Here is a 15,209-nt window from a genome sequence, read left to right as displayed (position 1 = left end):
GTTTCACGCGCTACGATTTGTAGATAGCGAATTATATCTAGAAGCGTACCGTGAGGGGCTAGTTGGTATGACATTATGGGAACAAAGAAAAACTGCGCAAACAAAGGACAATTATACCATTAGGTAATTCCTAAATTAGCTAATCAGTGCATTATCCTTAATTAGCTTATTGTGCACTTCAATATTTTGTGTAAGTGTTGTACGCCCCTTCGAGCTGACCAGCTCCTGAACTAGAATTGCGCTATCTGCCACAGGCAGTCTTTAAACGTTTTTGAAAATGTTCGCTGGAACAACGTGTATACCATCTACATTTATTCATATGTACAATATTGCATTTATAAATGCATATATAAACCAACAAAACGACATAAATGTCGACAATATTCTGATATTGAATATACCATCGAACCCAGTTTGTGTCTCAGTATTTACGTAATCACCAGAATTTCTCACGTGTAATCACCAGCTACGCACCACCAGTCGCGAGAAAATGTTAATCGCGTTGCCATCACCATTAATCTCCATACGCAGAATGGACCGTAAATTTTTTGACGTTGGTTTGAAGTCGTCTACCGATGTCAAGAGTAATTGCCCAAGATTCGACGGCAGACAATGCGAGAACCGTATTTGGTCCTAGAATTGATAAAGCTGTTTCTAACAGTTACTCATTTTGGAGGAAGTAGGGAAGTGAGCACCAAAACGAAGGTAAACATGTGCACCTACCTGTGGCTACTGTCGTCGTCGTCGTAGTAGTCGTAGTTGTCGTTGTAGTAGCAAGCGTCATTTTAGCGGTCCAGGGCATCTGAACTGCCAAAAAGAAGAGAAGAAAACTGTAAGACCAATCGATGCTCTTTAGAGAAACACGGCTGGAAATGTTGAACCTTGAGTCATGCAGTGCATGAAAACCTTGCGTGTTCCTTACGCCACCTTCAAAAGCTTCCTTTCGTTAGGCCGTTTCTGAACATTATGTCAGACGTCCTTAGAGCGTCGTTGCCATGAAGAATGACAGAAGGAAGCAAGTATATTCTTAAATCTCCCTTCACCCGTTCTCAGGTGAGAAATGCACTGTATAGGGAACTAGCTCTTAGGACGCGTTTGAGTTCCAAGGCATTTTACTAAGTCTCCTCCTAACGACTCAATTGAGTAACGTAAATGTCGTTCGTGAAATGCTAGTTATTGCACAAATGAAATGAAATGAAATAGGTATTAGAAAATTGGCACGTTTTTTTCCCACTTACGTTCAACGATAAGGCATGTAAAGGTACCTTGCGGATACCAATATGACGGCCCGAGGCGAAAAGGGAGCTGGTGGCTTCGGTTAAACAACGGCGTCTTCCTGTGCTCTTTCATTTGTTGGTGCTCAACTGACAGTTTCATTTACCATAAGCTTGTGTCATGATGCTTCGACAGCAATACATTGGTGAAGTAGGGCGCTGCGTCTCAGGTGCGTACTCATTATAATTCTTGCTGTGGGCTTAACTAGAGAAGCGGCACTAGTTGAACATCGAACCAAGATTCGGCAGCGGTTGAGGCAAGCAACTCCCGCTGATGTCTCGGGGGACATATACTAAATAGTTGGATGTACTTTAATTTACCGCCTCCTGCAACACGCAGCCGCTGAAGTGCACTGTACTAGATGTTAAAAGCGTGTTCAGGAGAGGCATACGCCATGCAATGGTGTGGGGTTCAAGCGTGAAAACGTCGCGCCAGCCCATGCGACAGCAAAGCCATCGCCAACATCCCTCGTTCACCCAGGACTGCGGTTATCAGTTGCACTGGTTGTGCGTGGCTCGCGTGGGCATCCAAGTTCGCGTTGTGTGTGATTTTTCCTAGTTTTTCTAATTTAGGTGAAGCATTCGTTTACAGCAAACACTCGATTTTCGCCGATTTAGTTTAGCTTGAACTCCAGACTTCGATTGTGGCCGGAATATTGTAATCCACGCCTAATAATGTACTAAAGTTATGAAGTCTCTTTATTCGCTTAATTATTTGAATATTTATTCATTTTAATAACGAGTATTGCTACGTTTATTCGGGAACATGTCTTCATTTATTGACTCATTTATTGGTTTTGAATGTGCGCTCGTGTCTTTCGTGACCCCGGCAGCCGCATCTCGATGGGGGCAAACAAAAAAACACCAGCCTCCCGTGCATTGTGCGCACGTGCAAGTCATCTGTGAGAACTTTTCCGGAGGCTGCATGATAATCACGCGTGCCTCGTAATCCAGTCATGGTTTTGGTTCTAAAGCCACAGTAACCATACAATAATTGTAAGTTTCACGTAAAACAACTGCGTAATTAGTTATGTATTCCTTTTGTAAATAAGTATTGTTGCTATACAGAAAACCTTGTTCCCATGAAGAGACTTTCCATATAAATTAAGCAGCCAGATTAAATTATTTTGATTCGTTTTTTATGCTGTGCCGACCTAGCAAATCCTTTTACCCTTTCAATGAACCTGTATTTGTTGGCCAACTTTCGTGAGCTCTTAGTCCATCCTGTGTCCACAATGTTTTGTTAGAGCTACCTATCCTCTCAAGCCGCCCATTTATCTTGACCGATGTTCGTGAGTCTTGCTTCAAAACAAATATTGATCTGTACTTCTCTGACTGGCGAAACCCATGTCATTTTGCACCAGTTTGTCGGAACAAAAACGAAAGCGAAAGAATACAATTATATTAACCTGAATGAAAACGTAACCCAAACGGTATTTATTATGTTGTTTTGGTAAGAAGCCGAAATATTTTTATCGGTTTTGGGTTCAGATGGAAAGTCGACAATCCGAAACGACCGACTCAGGCAACCTCAGCATTAGGGCGCATCCCATGGATCCGCATAAGCGCGTACCTCAGGCAGGGATAACGCAAGCGATAGCCATTGGAGCGTCCACTTATCTCAGCATGCCATCCGGTGCACTAGCAGATCGTCATCGTAGAAAAGCCCAGAGGTTATTGTTTTGTTTTCTACGGGCACAGCGCTTTGTTACCGAAGCTTCATGCTTCATTTATGTTCGTTGAACCTCGTTTCATCGGAACAGCGGCCTCGCAATTCGGTCAGTACACTCGATGACGTGCTGCTTGCGAAATCATGCTCAGCGCCTTGCGTCAATCCACTGAGCATCATCTCAGAATTCATAATTCACTTATTGAGAAAATAAATTGAGAAACGAACCCTTTTTCGGTAGAGTGAATTTAGAGCCAGTAGGCAAAACATTTCGTTCCGACATGCCATCCTGCAATGCCTCATTTGTGATTTTACCGTGGGCTCCCAAAGCCAACCGGCCTAACGATCTATGGTTTCCAACCACGACAAGATACGCGGTTTTAGGCGCAAAATGGTATTTGCAAACGTTAGCGCGGGCACCATTACTGCTTCCAGATTTCACGCATTACCTCATGTTTATTGTGGCCCCTAAGTACTCCGTTTCAATATTGATACATTCTGCCTGCCCTTTATTTCAAAGTTATCGTGTGTGGGGGCTTGAGTACGTCTTTCTTTCGCTTATCTATTGGCTGGAGTATATTTATTTATTGCTTGACTGTGGCTGTAACTGGCTGTTGAATGATACCATGCAATTACTCTGCCCCTAAATAAAGATCCCAATTCCCATTATCTGTGCTAAGCATAAGTCCGAAATTTATCCCTTCGTTACCACCAAGGAGGTTAAAGAAAAACTGCTAGAGTGGAAGTTCCCGTAGCCCCTTGCAAGAAAATGTGAAGCCAATGCTTGCACTTCCTCGACCTGTACTAGGGCCTTGTCCGGTGATCTCCGATTACAGATTAAGGGATTTGGCTTTGTTATTGTAATGCTCGGCTAACTAGAAAGTAAAAGCTGGTTGTTTTCAACGAAAATAAGTTCTGAATATTGATGGCGTTCTTCACAACACAATATGCAGATGCAGGCTAAAGAACCCAAGGTTGTCCAAATTTTTGGCGTCCCCCGCTACGGCATGCCTCATAATGATGTCATAGTTTTGGCACGTAAAAATGCATAATTCAACAAAATATGCCAGAATAATAAGATTTCACACCAAAGCCACTAATACAGACGCAGCCTTCTGGGCCTATCATTCAGGTTTGCGCTGGGTATATAGTTTCAGCCCGGCGTAAATTCAGTCGGGCCAGAACGTCGTCCTTTGGTGAGTCGCGCTCTGGTATAGTTCATCCTGATGAGGTGGTCGAGCACGGAAAAAGGGTCATCATAGTGCGCCACCACTTTATGTGTTCACAGACCGCGTTTTCTTGGTGGGGATGCCAACTAGACCAAAAAACTAGCTGTACAGATGACACCGCAGCGGCAGCTGTTGTATCGTGTCTATGATTATTCATGCAAATGTAGCGTGCGTAGACGAGCAAGCCGCCGAGCCTCTTCATCACAACAGGATGTCTCTGCCATAGAATTATCGCCAGTATAGATGACACAGCGAGGCTGGTGTCTAGGGTGAAAGGAGACGGTGGCGCATACAGGAGAAAGTGTGGGCTGTAGCAAGTCGTCGGGTGCCATGCGGGATGCGAAGCGTGCATCATAAACAAAATAATTCCATTCTATTTCCTATGATTTGATGCTACATAGATTTGTAAGCATAAGCGTTCGGCTGCCATGTTCTGTAAGCACATGGGTTTGTGAATGGTAAAGCATGGAATGTCAGAAGGTAGGAGCTCACAAAAGTAGGAGCTTATCTGCAGTGAACTGCAGCCAGGGCCCACGGTCGCTGACTAAAACTGGAGGCTGCCCTTGCCGGGGAATTATGAAGCGAATCAAGAAAAGAGAGAGGGCAGCATTGGCTGCCGTGTCGCACTAACATGTCTTGCGGTCAACAGACACCGCTATCCACTTTTCACCCGCGGTAGCTCGTGGGAAAGGCCAGCTTGCTCAAACGGGGAGGTTGGTGGCAGCACAGGTTGGAGTTGACTGGCAGGATGTTTGTTCGCGAGTTTATGCCACTGACACGTAGTGCTGTTGGCAACGTATTGTTGGCTTGTATGACGCATTTTCGCCAATACGAGCGTTCTCGAGCCCGGTACAGAGACAGCGCTGGTCCCGGAAGGATTGAAGTGGGGTCATCGCGCATGATACGTAAGGCAAAACGACGAAGGCTCTCCGGACCCACCAATGTTATGGATGCATCAGTTGTAGTGTAGTTGTTTTTGTTGAGTAAACCTTCGCGGACGCGAAAACAACATGCAAGGGCAGAATATCGCGTTGCGGAAGAACATGGCTGAAACTTGGGTACTTCAGCTTCTGAACCTTGAACGCATCGCTGTCGGGAAAACGAAGCAGGTGCCAGGGAAGCAAGATAGTGTAGAAACGTAGTCAGCGTCACAGTTTGTGGAACCAATTCACATACTTGAAAGGCAGTCAGCGTCAGCATGGCGCCGTCCGGCCTTGTACGACACAGCGAAATCTTACTCGTGAAATTTACTGGCCTAGCGCGCAAGCCGTCTAGATGGGTCACAAAAGTTCATGAGCCAGGAGACTGAGTGGTGGTCCTTGACAACTGTGGCGTGTCGGCCGTAGAAGTACGAAGAACGCCTTTGAACCACGATGAATGCAATTTATTTGGGAGGCAAAATATTCGTCCCAAGGTCTCTTTGAGAGTTCAGCGCAAGGTTGTTGAGGACCTCTTTAAAAAACTGACATCCGCTTATGAAAACAAGAATTGTGTTCAGGTAAGCGGTTCCTTAAGTGTACGAACAATCTGCGACCAGTGGTATGAAAATTAGAGGCAACCGCTCCGTCCCGAGTTGTCATACGCCTGTTCGGAACTTACACAAAACAAGAAGAGTGATATTAGCTGAAGCAAATAGTGGAAATGAGAACTTTGTCAGAGCCTTGATATTTAGGACCATTATGTTCCTGGGTCATTCCTAGAGCATGTGTTAGGTTACAGTACTATCCATCACTTGATTTTCACTACTATGAGAATTATTAGATTTTAATAAATTGGATATGCCTTAGCTCTGAATAAACCTAGTGGTGTAGCGATAGCTAAAACCCCGGCTGCGCTTAGGCTTCGCTTGTAGTTAGACATGTTATTAAACTTAGTGCTGGCCTACTTCTCACCATCGATAGTGCGGCCTCATCTATGCGGCAGCGACGCGAGCTCTCCCCTTCTATACCCCCGTTTATCACAGCAGTGCAGCGAGGGGTGTGGCGTCATACAGAGGGCGCAACGAGCACCCAATGGCAAGAGCGGTGGCCGCGTGGCGTCCGCCACGAGCCGAATAATTGGAGGATTGAGGGCTCTGGTGTCACATCACAGTGCGACCACGGCTCAAAGTGCGGCGATGGCGAAGAGGCGAAAACCTGGCGTAATATGGCTATCGCTACAAAAGGAATAATGTCTTGAGACTGACGCTACAGCTGAAGTCAATGAGGAGTGTGCTATGGTTTTCAAAGGTGGACATGGTCATTTTCATAACTGCACTCGATCCAAATCTTCTCTAAACGCTTAAGGCATGGATGTCTTTAATCTGCAGCCCCCCTTGAACCACTCTTGTAAAAAAAAAGCAAGGAGTGATACCATGTAATCAAGCATTGTTAACATATTTTGACAACAAAAAGACACCTACCAATGGCTGGGGTAGAAGATATCTGTTGTTGGGTGGCTGGAATTGGGTGCTTTGCTGCCGAGGGACGCGGATTTGCGAGGGGATCGCTGTTGATGTCGGCATCCGTGCCATCAACGGTGCTGCCACCACCAACTGCGGAGAAACAGGCCACAATGGGTCGCATATTGTAATATAACAAAGGTTTCGGCTCCATTTGCCCTCTCTAGCCCCACGTGACTACGATGTTTGACATTTTTGCTATTGGGTCGAGCAACGACGAATGGTATTGCCTGAGAATAAACAGTTACATAATCCCTGAAGAGGAATGAAGGAAACGCTCTCAGAATTTAGGCCGTGAATCCGAGTTCGGCTTATCCAAAAAGCGACATGTGGGGTATAGTCGAAGTCGCCCAGCCACCACTGGCACAGACGGCTTTAAATACATGATGAGAGCCTTTAGTACGGTCGCCATTGCACCGAGCGACTATCTCATTAGGACATTTTGATGTAATTGTGGTATTTCAGTTTTCAATGCCGAGGGATTTTATTATCTAGCATAGCGACATGCAGTAATAAAGGGACTTGTTCTGTACGCTATACGACGACTTCCAGATGGGCACATAAGGCAGTACTTCTAGGTAAATCGTTCTTTGTACGTAACGTATGGACTCGTGTATGCTCCAAACTTTCAATCATGGCGTATGTTCAGCTACAATATATTGCGGCAAAAGTCTGTAGAACTACTCTCATAAAGCGTCGCTGTGTGTAGCCACCTTGCATATTCAAGGCAGCTGGCGTGGAATGCTTACTATGTGTGCATAAACGGCACTGAGAAGATTGCGATTCCATATAAAATATTGGGATTGATGTCACGTGAATTGATGTGCTTCAGCTGTATGAGCGCCCAAGTTAAGTCTTGTCATGTAATAGCGCAAGTAGCTTTAATTGCGGCTTCATGTTTCGACAATTCAACATCTCCTGTACGTCCAACTTATTTGCAGTATACGCTAAAGCGAAGCTGGCGTGAAGCGGTTAGTCAATTCCCGTAACCTGTTCATGCTGGGCAACGTGATTTGAAGAAAGATGTTACTTACCTGCTCGGTAAATTAGTGATACGGCGAAGCCCCCACCAACATGGCTAACGTTATCCTCGCCACTGCAGATTACACTATATCCCAAATCAGGCCACTTTCAATCACGCCATCTCGAAAATTAGCCAATTTTACAATGAGGATTTTTAGCGCCAGCCCTCATAATGCGGCAAGACGCCGACCGAGTAGGCACGGCAGTGCCGCGCAAAAAGGACATAAAAAGTTTTGATTTGATAAAGAACTTAGGCGCTGAAAATCACATATAAGGTTCACTCATGATATTCAGGTCCTCTTGTTTTACTGCACATTTTTGTAGAGAGCAGAGCAAGCAAACTGCAGATCTGTAGGGGTTGCACAGATTCGGAAACGGTTAAAGCGAATTCGGCATAACATCGCAGTCGCAGGCATGACCTATTCGGCAACACAAGGAAAACGCCATTACTCAGGAGGTTTCGTATAGCGTGTGACCCAGCTAATGGAGGCCGTGCTGTTGTAAAAAAAGAGGGTGGGGGGGGGGGCTACAAGACACGATGATCGGACCAACAGCGATTCACTAGTAGTCGCACTGCGCACGCTGTTCAATTTTTCGCGTTATTGATGTTTGGCTAACTAGTCAAATTTACGCATCCAAATATAAAATACCTTCCACAAATGCGGAAGCTACAATGTCAAATTGTGCATCGCCTTCGAAAACAACACGTTCGTCAACTTCGAACTGACTACATTTTCGCCAATTTCTTTTTTCCGTGTTTCAATGCGGTGGCGGTAGACAAAAAAGCCAAGGAAACGCTCCCAAAAAGGGTTTCAAACAACCAACGTTACTCAACGGTTGACTCGCGATCCCCCAAAAAAGCCACAAATCGAAAGCGTACGCATTTGCTGGTGATATTATACTCAGGGAAAGCTTTCTGTGACATTGAGGGGAAGGCACCGCGGCGGAGGTTCCGCACATATGTTACCATCCCAAGTGGTCCGACAGATTTTGGCAAGGGTTTTTGGGCTCAAGGAGCAGACGCTGTATCAAAGCAGATTCAACAAGCGACTCTGTAGCGATATAGTACACCCGGAAGGGATACCTCGCAAATTAGGTTGACTTCAACGCTCAGTGATGGAATTTGTTTTTCTTGTGTAGCTGTTTTAAACAAAGTTCTTATGTTTTTTCTTTCCCAGTTTAAACTACCGCGGATGAAGGTTCTAGATTCATTCTTGGAGCGTTCTCGCTTCTGTGCGATTTGCCTCCGTAGCTTTGTCTTAATCGCCAAAGAAATTTTTTCGCGAGTATACGTGTATCGCGCCGCCTATAGAGGTTCACTGGCGGCCATCTAGAGGGCGCTTCCGAAAGTATTATTGCAATGTAGTGGCCGACAACCCTTTGCAACAAGGATGGGAGAAGTTAGGGGCCGCGACTTTGTCTTCATTCCGATGTCACACCGCTGCTTCAGTGTTCACAGCTGCAGGAAAGACGCAGGCTCATATAAGGTCGAACATGTGCACAGTGCAACCTTACATGAACAAAATCATGTTTGCATACCTGCCATACGCGTCCAGCGCACAATCGTAACGAAGCCCCGTTACCGAAAGTATAGCTCGTGTAAAGTAGCCACTTCGTTTTATTGACTACGAAACTCTCTAGATCGATATGTTGCTTAGTTTTCCCTAGCTTTAACGCTGTCTCTGTACTTCAACAACAAGCACACGCCTTTCGTGCAAACTTATATCGCTCGACACGGCTCGATGCCGGCGCATATTTTAGTGATCTTGCTACCGATGAATACACGATGAATACCGATGTATTCACCGAACTCTGGGGAAATGAAAACTCGGAGTTAGCGCTGCATCGTCCTTCCAATTCTGCTGCTTACGTCGTCGTTTCCGCTGCAGTTATGCAATATGAAATTTCCTTAGTGACCTACCTGGAGACGTGCAAAGGTGAAGTCTTAAACTTATGACAACATTTTTCTAATATTAAGGAAGAATGAAGCCACAGAATGCATTTAAAGGGAGAGAAGCACCGGCGAGGCCAGGTATTTTTCTATGGGTCGCAGGCATTACACTGCTACGCCGCAAAAGATAATAACAAAGAAATCAGAGCAATATACAAATCCCAAAAGGCACTACTCGTGGCAAGTCTGCTCAAACACCATCAAGGTGTAATGACTTCACAAACACGACGACAGTTTTTCTCCCAAAATTGAAGCGCTATACCATAGGTCACACCTAACCGCAATCCTCGCCCTAAACCTGCCTGTCTTCTAAAACATTTCCAAAGCAACTACAGTATCGAAGTTATCCTCGCGTGAAAGAGATGAAGATGTTAAAGAAGCACTTGAAAATAAATATTCGGAAAAATCTGCAAGTGAAGCGCAAATGGCTGGACGCGATGGAGGGTTAGTACCAGCTTTTAGCGTTTCACTTGATGTATGTCAACGTAACTAGGCCGTATTTCTACTCGTCTCAAATTGCGACAAACCATAGCGTTATGCAAGCCCCTGAATAACGAGGCCAGGCGAGTACGCGGTACTTGCGAATGAAGCCGCTATTAGCAATTCAACATTCGCGATAGCACGCATAACTTGAACCTAAAAACATCAATGATGTGTCAGCTGGAGCGAAGATAGGACGGGCCGCGTTAAACCACCAAAATTAGCCCTAGCAAGTCTGAGGATCTTCAACACAAACCACGATGCATTCCTACAATAATGCTTGCTAGCAGCAAGAGCAACACGGTAAGGAAGCGGCCAACGCTAGAGACGGCAAGCGCCATTCAGAACGTAGGTGAAATGCCTTTAACCCGGATGCTGCATTGCACACAAACTCGGTCAATAATACATGGGCAGGACGGGATCATCTTCATCGCCTACCTATGTAAACATGATGTAGTGCAAGAAACACCTATATGACATAAAATGCGCGATAGAAATTATTTTTTGAAGTGGTGATTCATTACTGCCATATACAGCTGCCGCTAATGAGACCTGGAGAGAAATGGTTAGAACAATGTCACCTTAGATTTAGGGCCGCGGTAAAGAACCCCAGGTGGTCGAAATGGTGGACGCAGAGCATTATAAATTTTTAAGAACTTTGTCACCGCACGTTATGGGAGATATTTGACCACATGTCCGTACTACAGCTGTTTTCTTATAATTTGCCTTAAAGCTTTTGCCATCACAGACATGTGACGGCTGTCGTTTCTTTCCCTTCAAGAGCGTGAATCAAGCAGAGAAAGACGAGCGCCGAGAAGACAACGGGAGGCAGCTGCCTTCTTGCCGCAGCGTGCTTAGCAAGGTCGCCACCAGGGGCGCATCCGTGGACCCGCATTACGCACCTAGGTAACAGTCATGCCTTGTTTCTGTTCCTTTTTTGCACTTGAGTCATATATTTTCTCGTAGCCCTAACCGCTGTGCTGTGCTTCCGGAATGACCGTCACGCAGCTGTATGCTCGTAGCAGCACACAACAGCTGAGCATTCGCCTGGTCGGTTTTTCGCGCTAACAAGTCCGCTTGTTGGCCATTTAGTGCTACAGGCTGCATGAAACCTGTTTTGCGAGAGTAGTTGTCATGTGAGCTTAATGTAGGGCTCCGCCTTCAGTTGGCATTATTTTGCAGGTGTGACGTTTCTGATTAGTGAGAAGGCTAAACACGTGCGCTGAAAATGGCGCGAAGACACATGTGAAGAAGACGACGACGCCGCATAGAGAAACGAAGTGGAGACCATCGTTTGGACACTTAATGCGTGAAGCCCAAGAGAGGAGAAGAAAAAATCCATTCCCATCTGTCAAGATGGAATGGCAGGGAAAGGTGATGACAGTCAAAGCTCTCAAATTAAAAGGAACGTTCTTTTCGCTGCCGTTCCATCTTCACGGAGTGGAATGGTTGTATTTTTATTTTGCGTTGCGAGTGTGGCGTCGTTGCTCGTTCGGAGTTGCCCGGGCTCGCGGTTGTCGGTTTCTTTCAGCATCGCGGGAACGTTCTTCGCCATTGGTTCTCTCGCGCCCGCGCCACTTGCATTCTCGTTCCTGTTCTTTCCGGCACTAATAGTACGCATGTTGTTCTTCGGGTGTACGAACTATAGTTGTCCGCTCCATAGGTAACACAGCTGTCTTTAGTGCCGATAGCTCCACTGCTCATACACTACGATAACCTTGACGCCACGCTCATTTTCACGGCGAGCATTCTAATCAGTTCCGCATTTTCACACCTAAGCTGCCTCACTGCACCCGTACATCATCACGCAAAGCAAACAATGAAGCCGATTGTGTATTGGTATGCTAGAGCTCGCTAAGTCTCTTTCTGTTGTCGGACGCCGAAAAACAATGGAAGGTTAGCCATATTCAGCTTTAACTGTAACAGTTATGTGGATACCACGCACTGTTGGAATCGGTATAAGCGAAGTTCTCTGTTCTGTTTGCTTTCATTGAAGATAATTAGCGACGATGTTGAAGGTGAATACTCAATTTGTTCAGGCATTAGTCCAACACGAAAGTGGTGAGTTGATGTAAACTGTTACCTTGCAAGCAGCACTGCTGTTTTTCTGAGTAATCCTAAGTAGACACAGGGGCAGGTGCTTGCCCGAGGTGTTGTTGTGCGTCATACTTTATAACATGTGAGAGGACTGAGCATGACCCGCACATTGCACATCGCATCGTGCGAAAGCTATAAACTCCATCCCTTGGTCGGGATGGAATCCATGACTTCAAGCAATGCATAGCTGCAAAGCAAGCGCGACGCGAACAAAAGTCTTAATTTGACGTGTGGCCGCTTCCGGAGAGTGGCCCAAGCCCTTCGTTGCGCTTTAATGCGGTTCTGACTCCGCACGCGCGGCCTAAGTTGTCCCCTGGACAGATTTGAAGGGTCTTTTTCAGAAATAGCACACACCTGCACTATCGTACCTTGATCGTAAATGTACTCCGTTTGCCCGCAACCGTTGTTGTGTCTATAGTGGCAGCATTTCCATGACTTCCCACGTCACCTCCCCCTCCCTCTTGGTATACGAACTGCGAGTGAACAGTGGCAACGATGTTATTCACTGATCGTTTGGCAACTGCGTCCGTTCGAACCATTCTCTGCTTGCTCTCCTCCTGCTCCCTTTCATTCTGTGTAGATTCCCACTGGAGTTGCACGTTAGTAGAAGTGTAAGCGCTGCAATTTCTGCAAGACTACAACAGTCTAGAGCTACGGAGGCAACTGCTGGACTTTATCAGTGACACAGCGCTCGACTGGCGCAGACCAACCACGTCTTGTGCTACGCTGGCCTCGGCAGAGGACCACAAACTCGTCATTCGGTGTGGAGGTCGAAGTCTACGCCATGTCAGAAGCACGTAGGGCGACAACTTGCGCCACGCCACGCCGCCACCACTGCTGATGGTCAGAACGTTCACTTTCTAGTTTCCAATTGTTACTTGTTCAGTCGAAGTATGGAACGGTGTATAGCTGAGGTGTAGTTCGTTTTCATTTGCATAGATAGTTTTGGGAGTATCTCGTGTGGGTGCAGCGTTTATTTTGTGTCAAATTACCTTGCTGTTCAATTCTTTTAGTTAAAATTGTTTTTTGAGATTAATGTTATGTAATACATTCGAATTGTGTCTCTCTCTGTTTCTGGAACGTTGAAATTTCTGACACTTCCGCAATATTGAAGGCTTGTGGTTAACGTTTTCTAATGCATTACAAAATCAGACTTTCGAGCTTACACATATGTGGAAGTAACTATAAATGCAGGTAACTATTTTAGTTGATGAGCTAGTCATTGAAAACAAAAAATTACTGATGTGTCCAAGGCGGCTGTTAACAGGCAACACTTGCTCCATTGGCACATCCCGTAGCCTCAGTTTAAAACAGCTTGGGCCGCGCTAGCTATTACCTGTAGTTAAAGCTTCGCCTTGGAAAAGTAAAACAGAAGATTAGTTTATGTGACTCCTGTATGCCCTCCCGAGGATCATATAGCATTTGCCAACCCTAGAAGTATTACGAGATGTTCCGCGGTAGCAATCCAGTACCAAGTCGAAATACCCCTTGGTATGGGCAGTCGTCGTCGTCGTGACCACATAACTTACGTGCACGGCATTACAAAAGCCTGTCACAGCAATATCCAACTACTCTTGTGCTGCGTCCGCAAGCGTGATTCTTTGAATGCACTCTTCCTTCTTGCATCCGTACGCTTAACCTTTGCCGTCACGCTGTGAGTGCTTATATTGTTTACTAATTGACATTGAATTTAAATGCCGATTTCATTTTTATTGTAGACTATGTTGCAGATGATGATCGATGACGTTCTCAACTTAAACGGTAGGTACTGTGCTGAACGGTAATATAATATGTAAGTCCTCGGATTCTAATTATTACTGCCATCGTTGTATCTCTCGTCGTTACCCGTATCTTAGTTAGCTCCACTGATAATTGCATTGTTATTAGCTAATTATCCAATTTGTTTGCAATTCTTCGACTGCCTAAACCTGACATTATTTCTCGAAAAATACTAAGGGTATACGCTTGCTTTACCTATAACTAGAACTGCGAGTTAGAAGGTTCAAAACATCGATATACCATATCGTGCCATGTAATTTCATTGAATTGTTAATACATCTTTACCGATACCTCAATTGCCCTCCAAGCCTTTGTATCTGAGAATATTTTGGGGAAGACACACATAGTGTATACTTTTTCTAACGATGTCCAGATGCGGTCCTTCATGCCATGATAAGTTATTCGGCGTGGTAAAGAGAATCACAAGACGAAAATGTCGTTCTATACTATGTTAGTGTGCAGTAGTCTTATGATTATTACACTTCAAACGGATCTTTGAAATTTGTAGTCATTGCTCGATTTTTTTCTAGAACGCGCTCTCCAGTGGCCTCGCCAGGAGAGTGCTAGAAGAAATACGCAGGAAGCTGAGATATTGCCATTAAATTCTTACATATTCCTTTACCCAAATATTGTAGTGTACAGGTTTACCCTGTGTAGGTGTTTAGCATATGTAACTGTCATAGTTTTCCCCAGTCTCTCGCGTTCCCTTATAGCCGGCATGAAATATTGTCTTGCTACGACATTACCATCGGCGACTGCGTCTCACGTGCTTCAAAACGGAACGTACAATATGGTTGCCATTATATTGTTACGGAAGGATGAAAGAAGAGATAGGAAGAATATCGGAGACGCTGGCTGCTTCGTGTCGTTGGTGGTCAGCCATCTTAACTACTCTGACTCCTCCTGTATATAAAATGTAAATATAGTCTTTCTACACTCGCAACATACCAATAACATATTGGTGGAGGAGGGGTGTGCCGAACCTGCCTTACGAACAGCATCATCGGGTTCTCGCGCAATTTGCCGCACCTTGAGCACGTTTTTCCAGGATTAACAGTAATTGTGCGTGAGGATATGACTTTATATCTTCTTTGCATCTAGTGCTATATATAATCTCCGCTGCTTCCGACATACGTGCATGTGCCTAACAATGGGTCGGAACAGAGGGAGCTACGACGACTAGTGAGTCGACTGTTGCAACAATTCTAATGTTCGATGTCTGCTTCACCGATGCGTGTTTATCACTTGGCACTTCAAAGTATTGCTA

The 15,209-nt window shown here is 45.3% G+C and overlaps 1 protein-coding gene across 2 annotated transcripts in view; it reads right to left on the bottom strand.

Annotated features, from left to right (window-relative positions):
- Nucleotides 1-15,209, bottom strand: part of LOC139050396 (uncharacterized) — a 151,918-nt gene that overhangs the window by 75,790 nt on the left and 60,919 nt on the right. The window contains exons 6-7 of one of the 2 annotated variants that reach the window (XM_070526696.1): nt 6,574-6,705; nt 724-807 (exon numbers count right to left, since the gene is read on the bottom strand). In XM_070526696.1, the coding sequence (XP_070382797.1) occupies nt 724-807; nt 6,574-6,705 (216 nt within the window). The remainder of the gene's footprint in view (nt 1-723; nt 808-6,573; nt 6,706-15,209) is intronic. The other variant, XM_070526697.1, reaches the window with a different exon arrangement.

Source organism: Dermacentor albipictus, chromosome 10 (assembly GCF_038994185.2).
Source record: "Dermacentor albipictus isolate Rhodes 1998 colony chromosome 10, USDA_Dalb.pri_finalv2, whole genome shotgun sequence".
Lineage (NCBI taxonomy): Eukaryota > Metazoa > Arthropoda > Arachnida > Ixodida > Ixodidae > Dermacentor > Dermacentor albipictus.
This window is presented reverse-complemented; position numbering and strand designations above follow the sequence as displayed.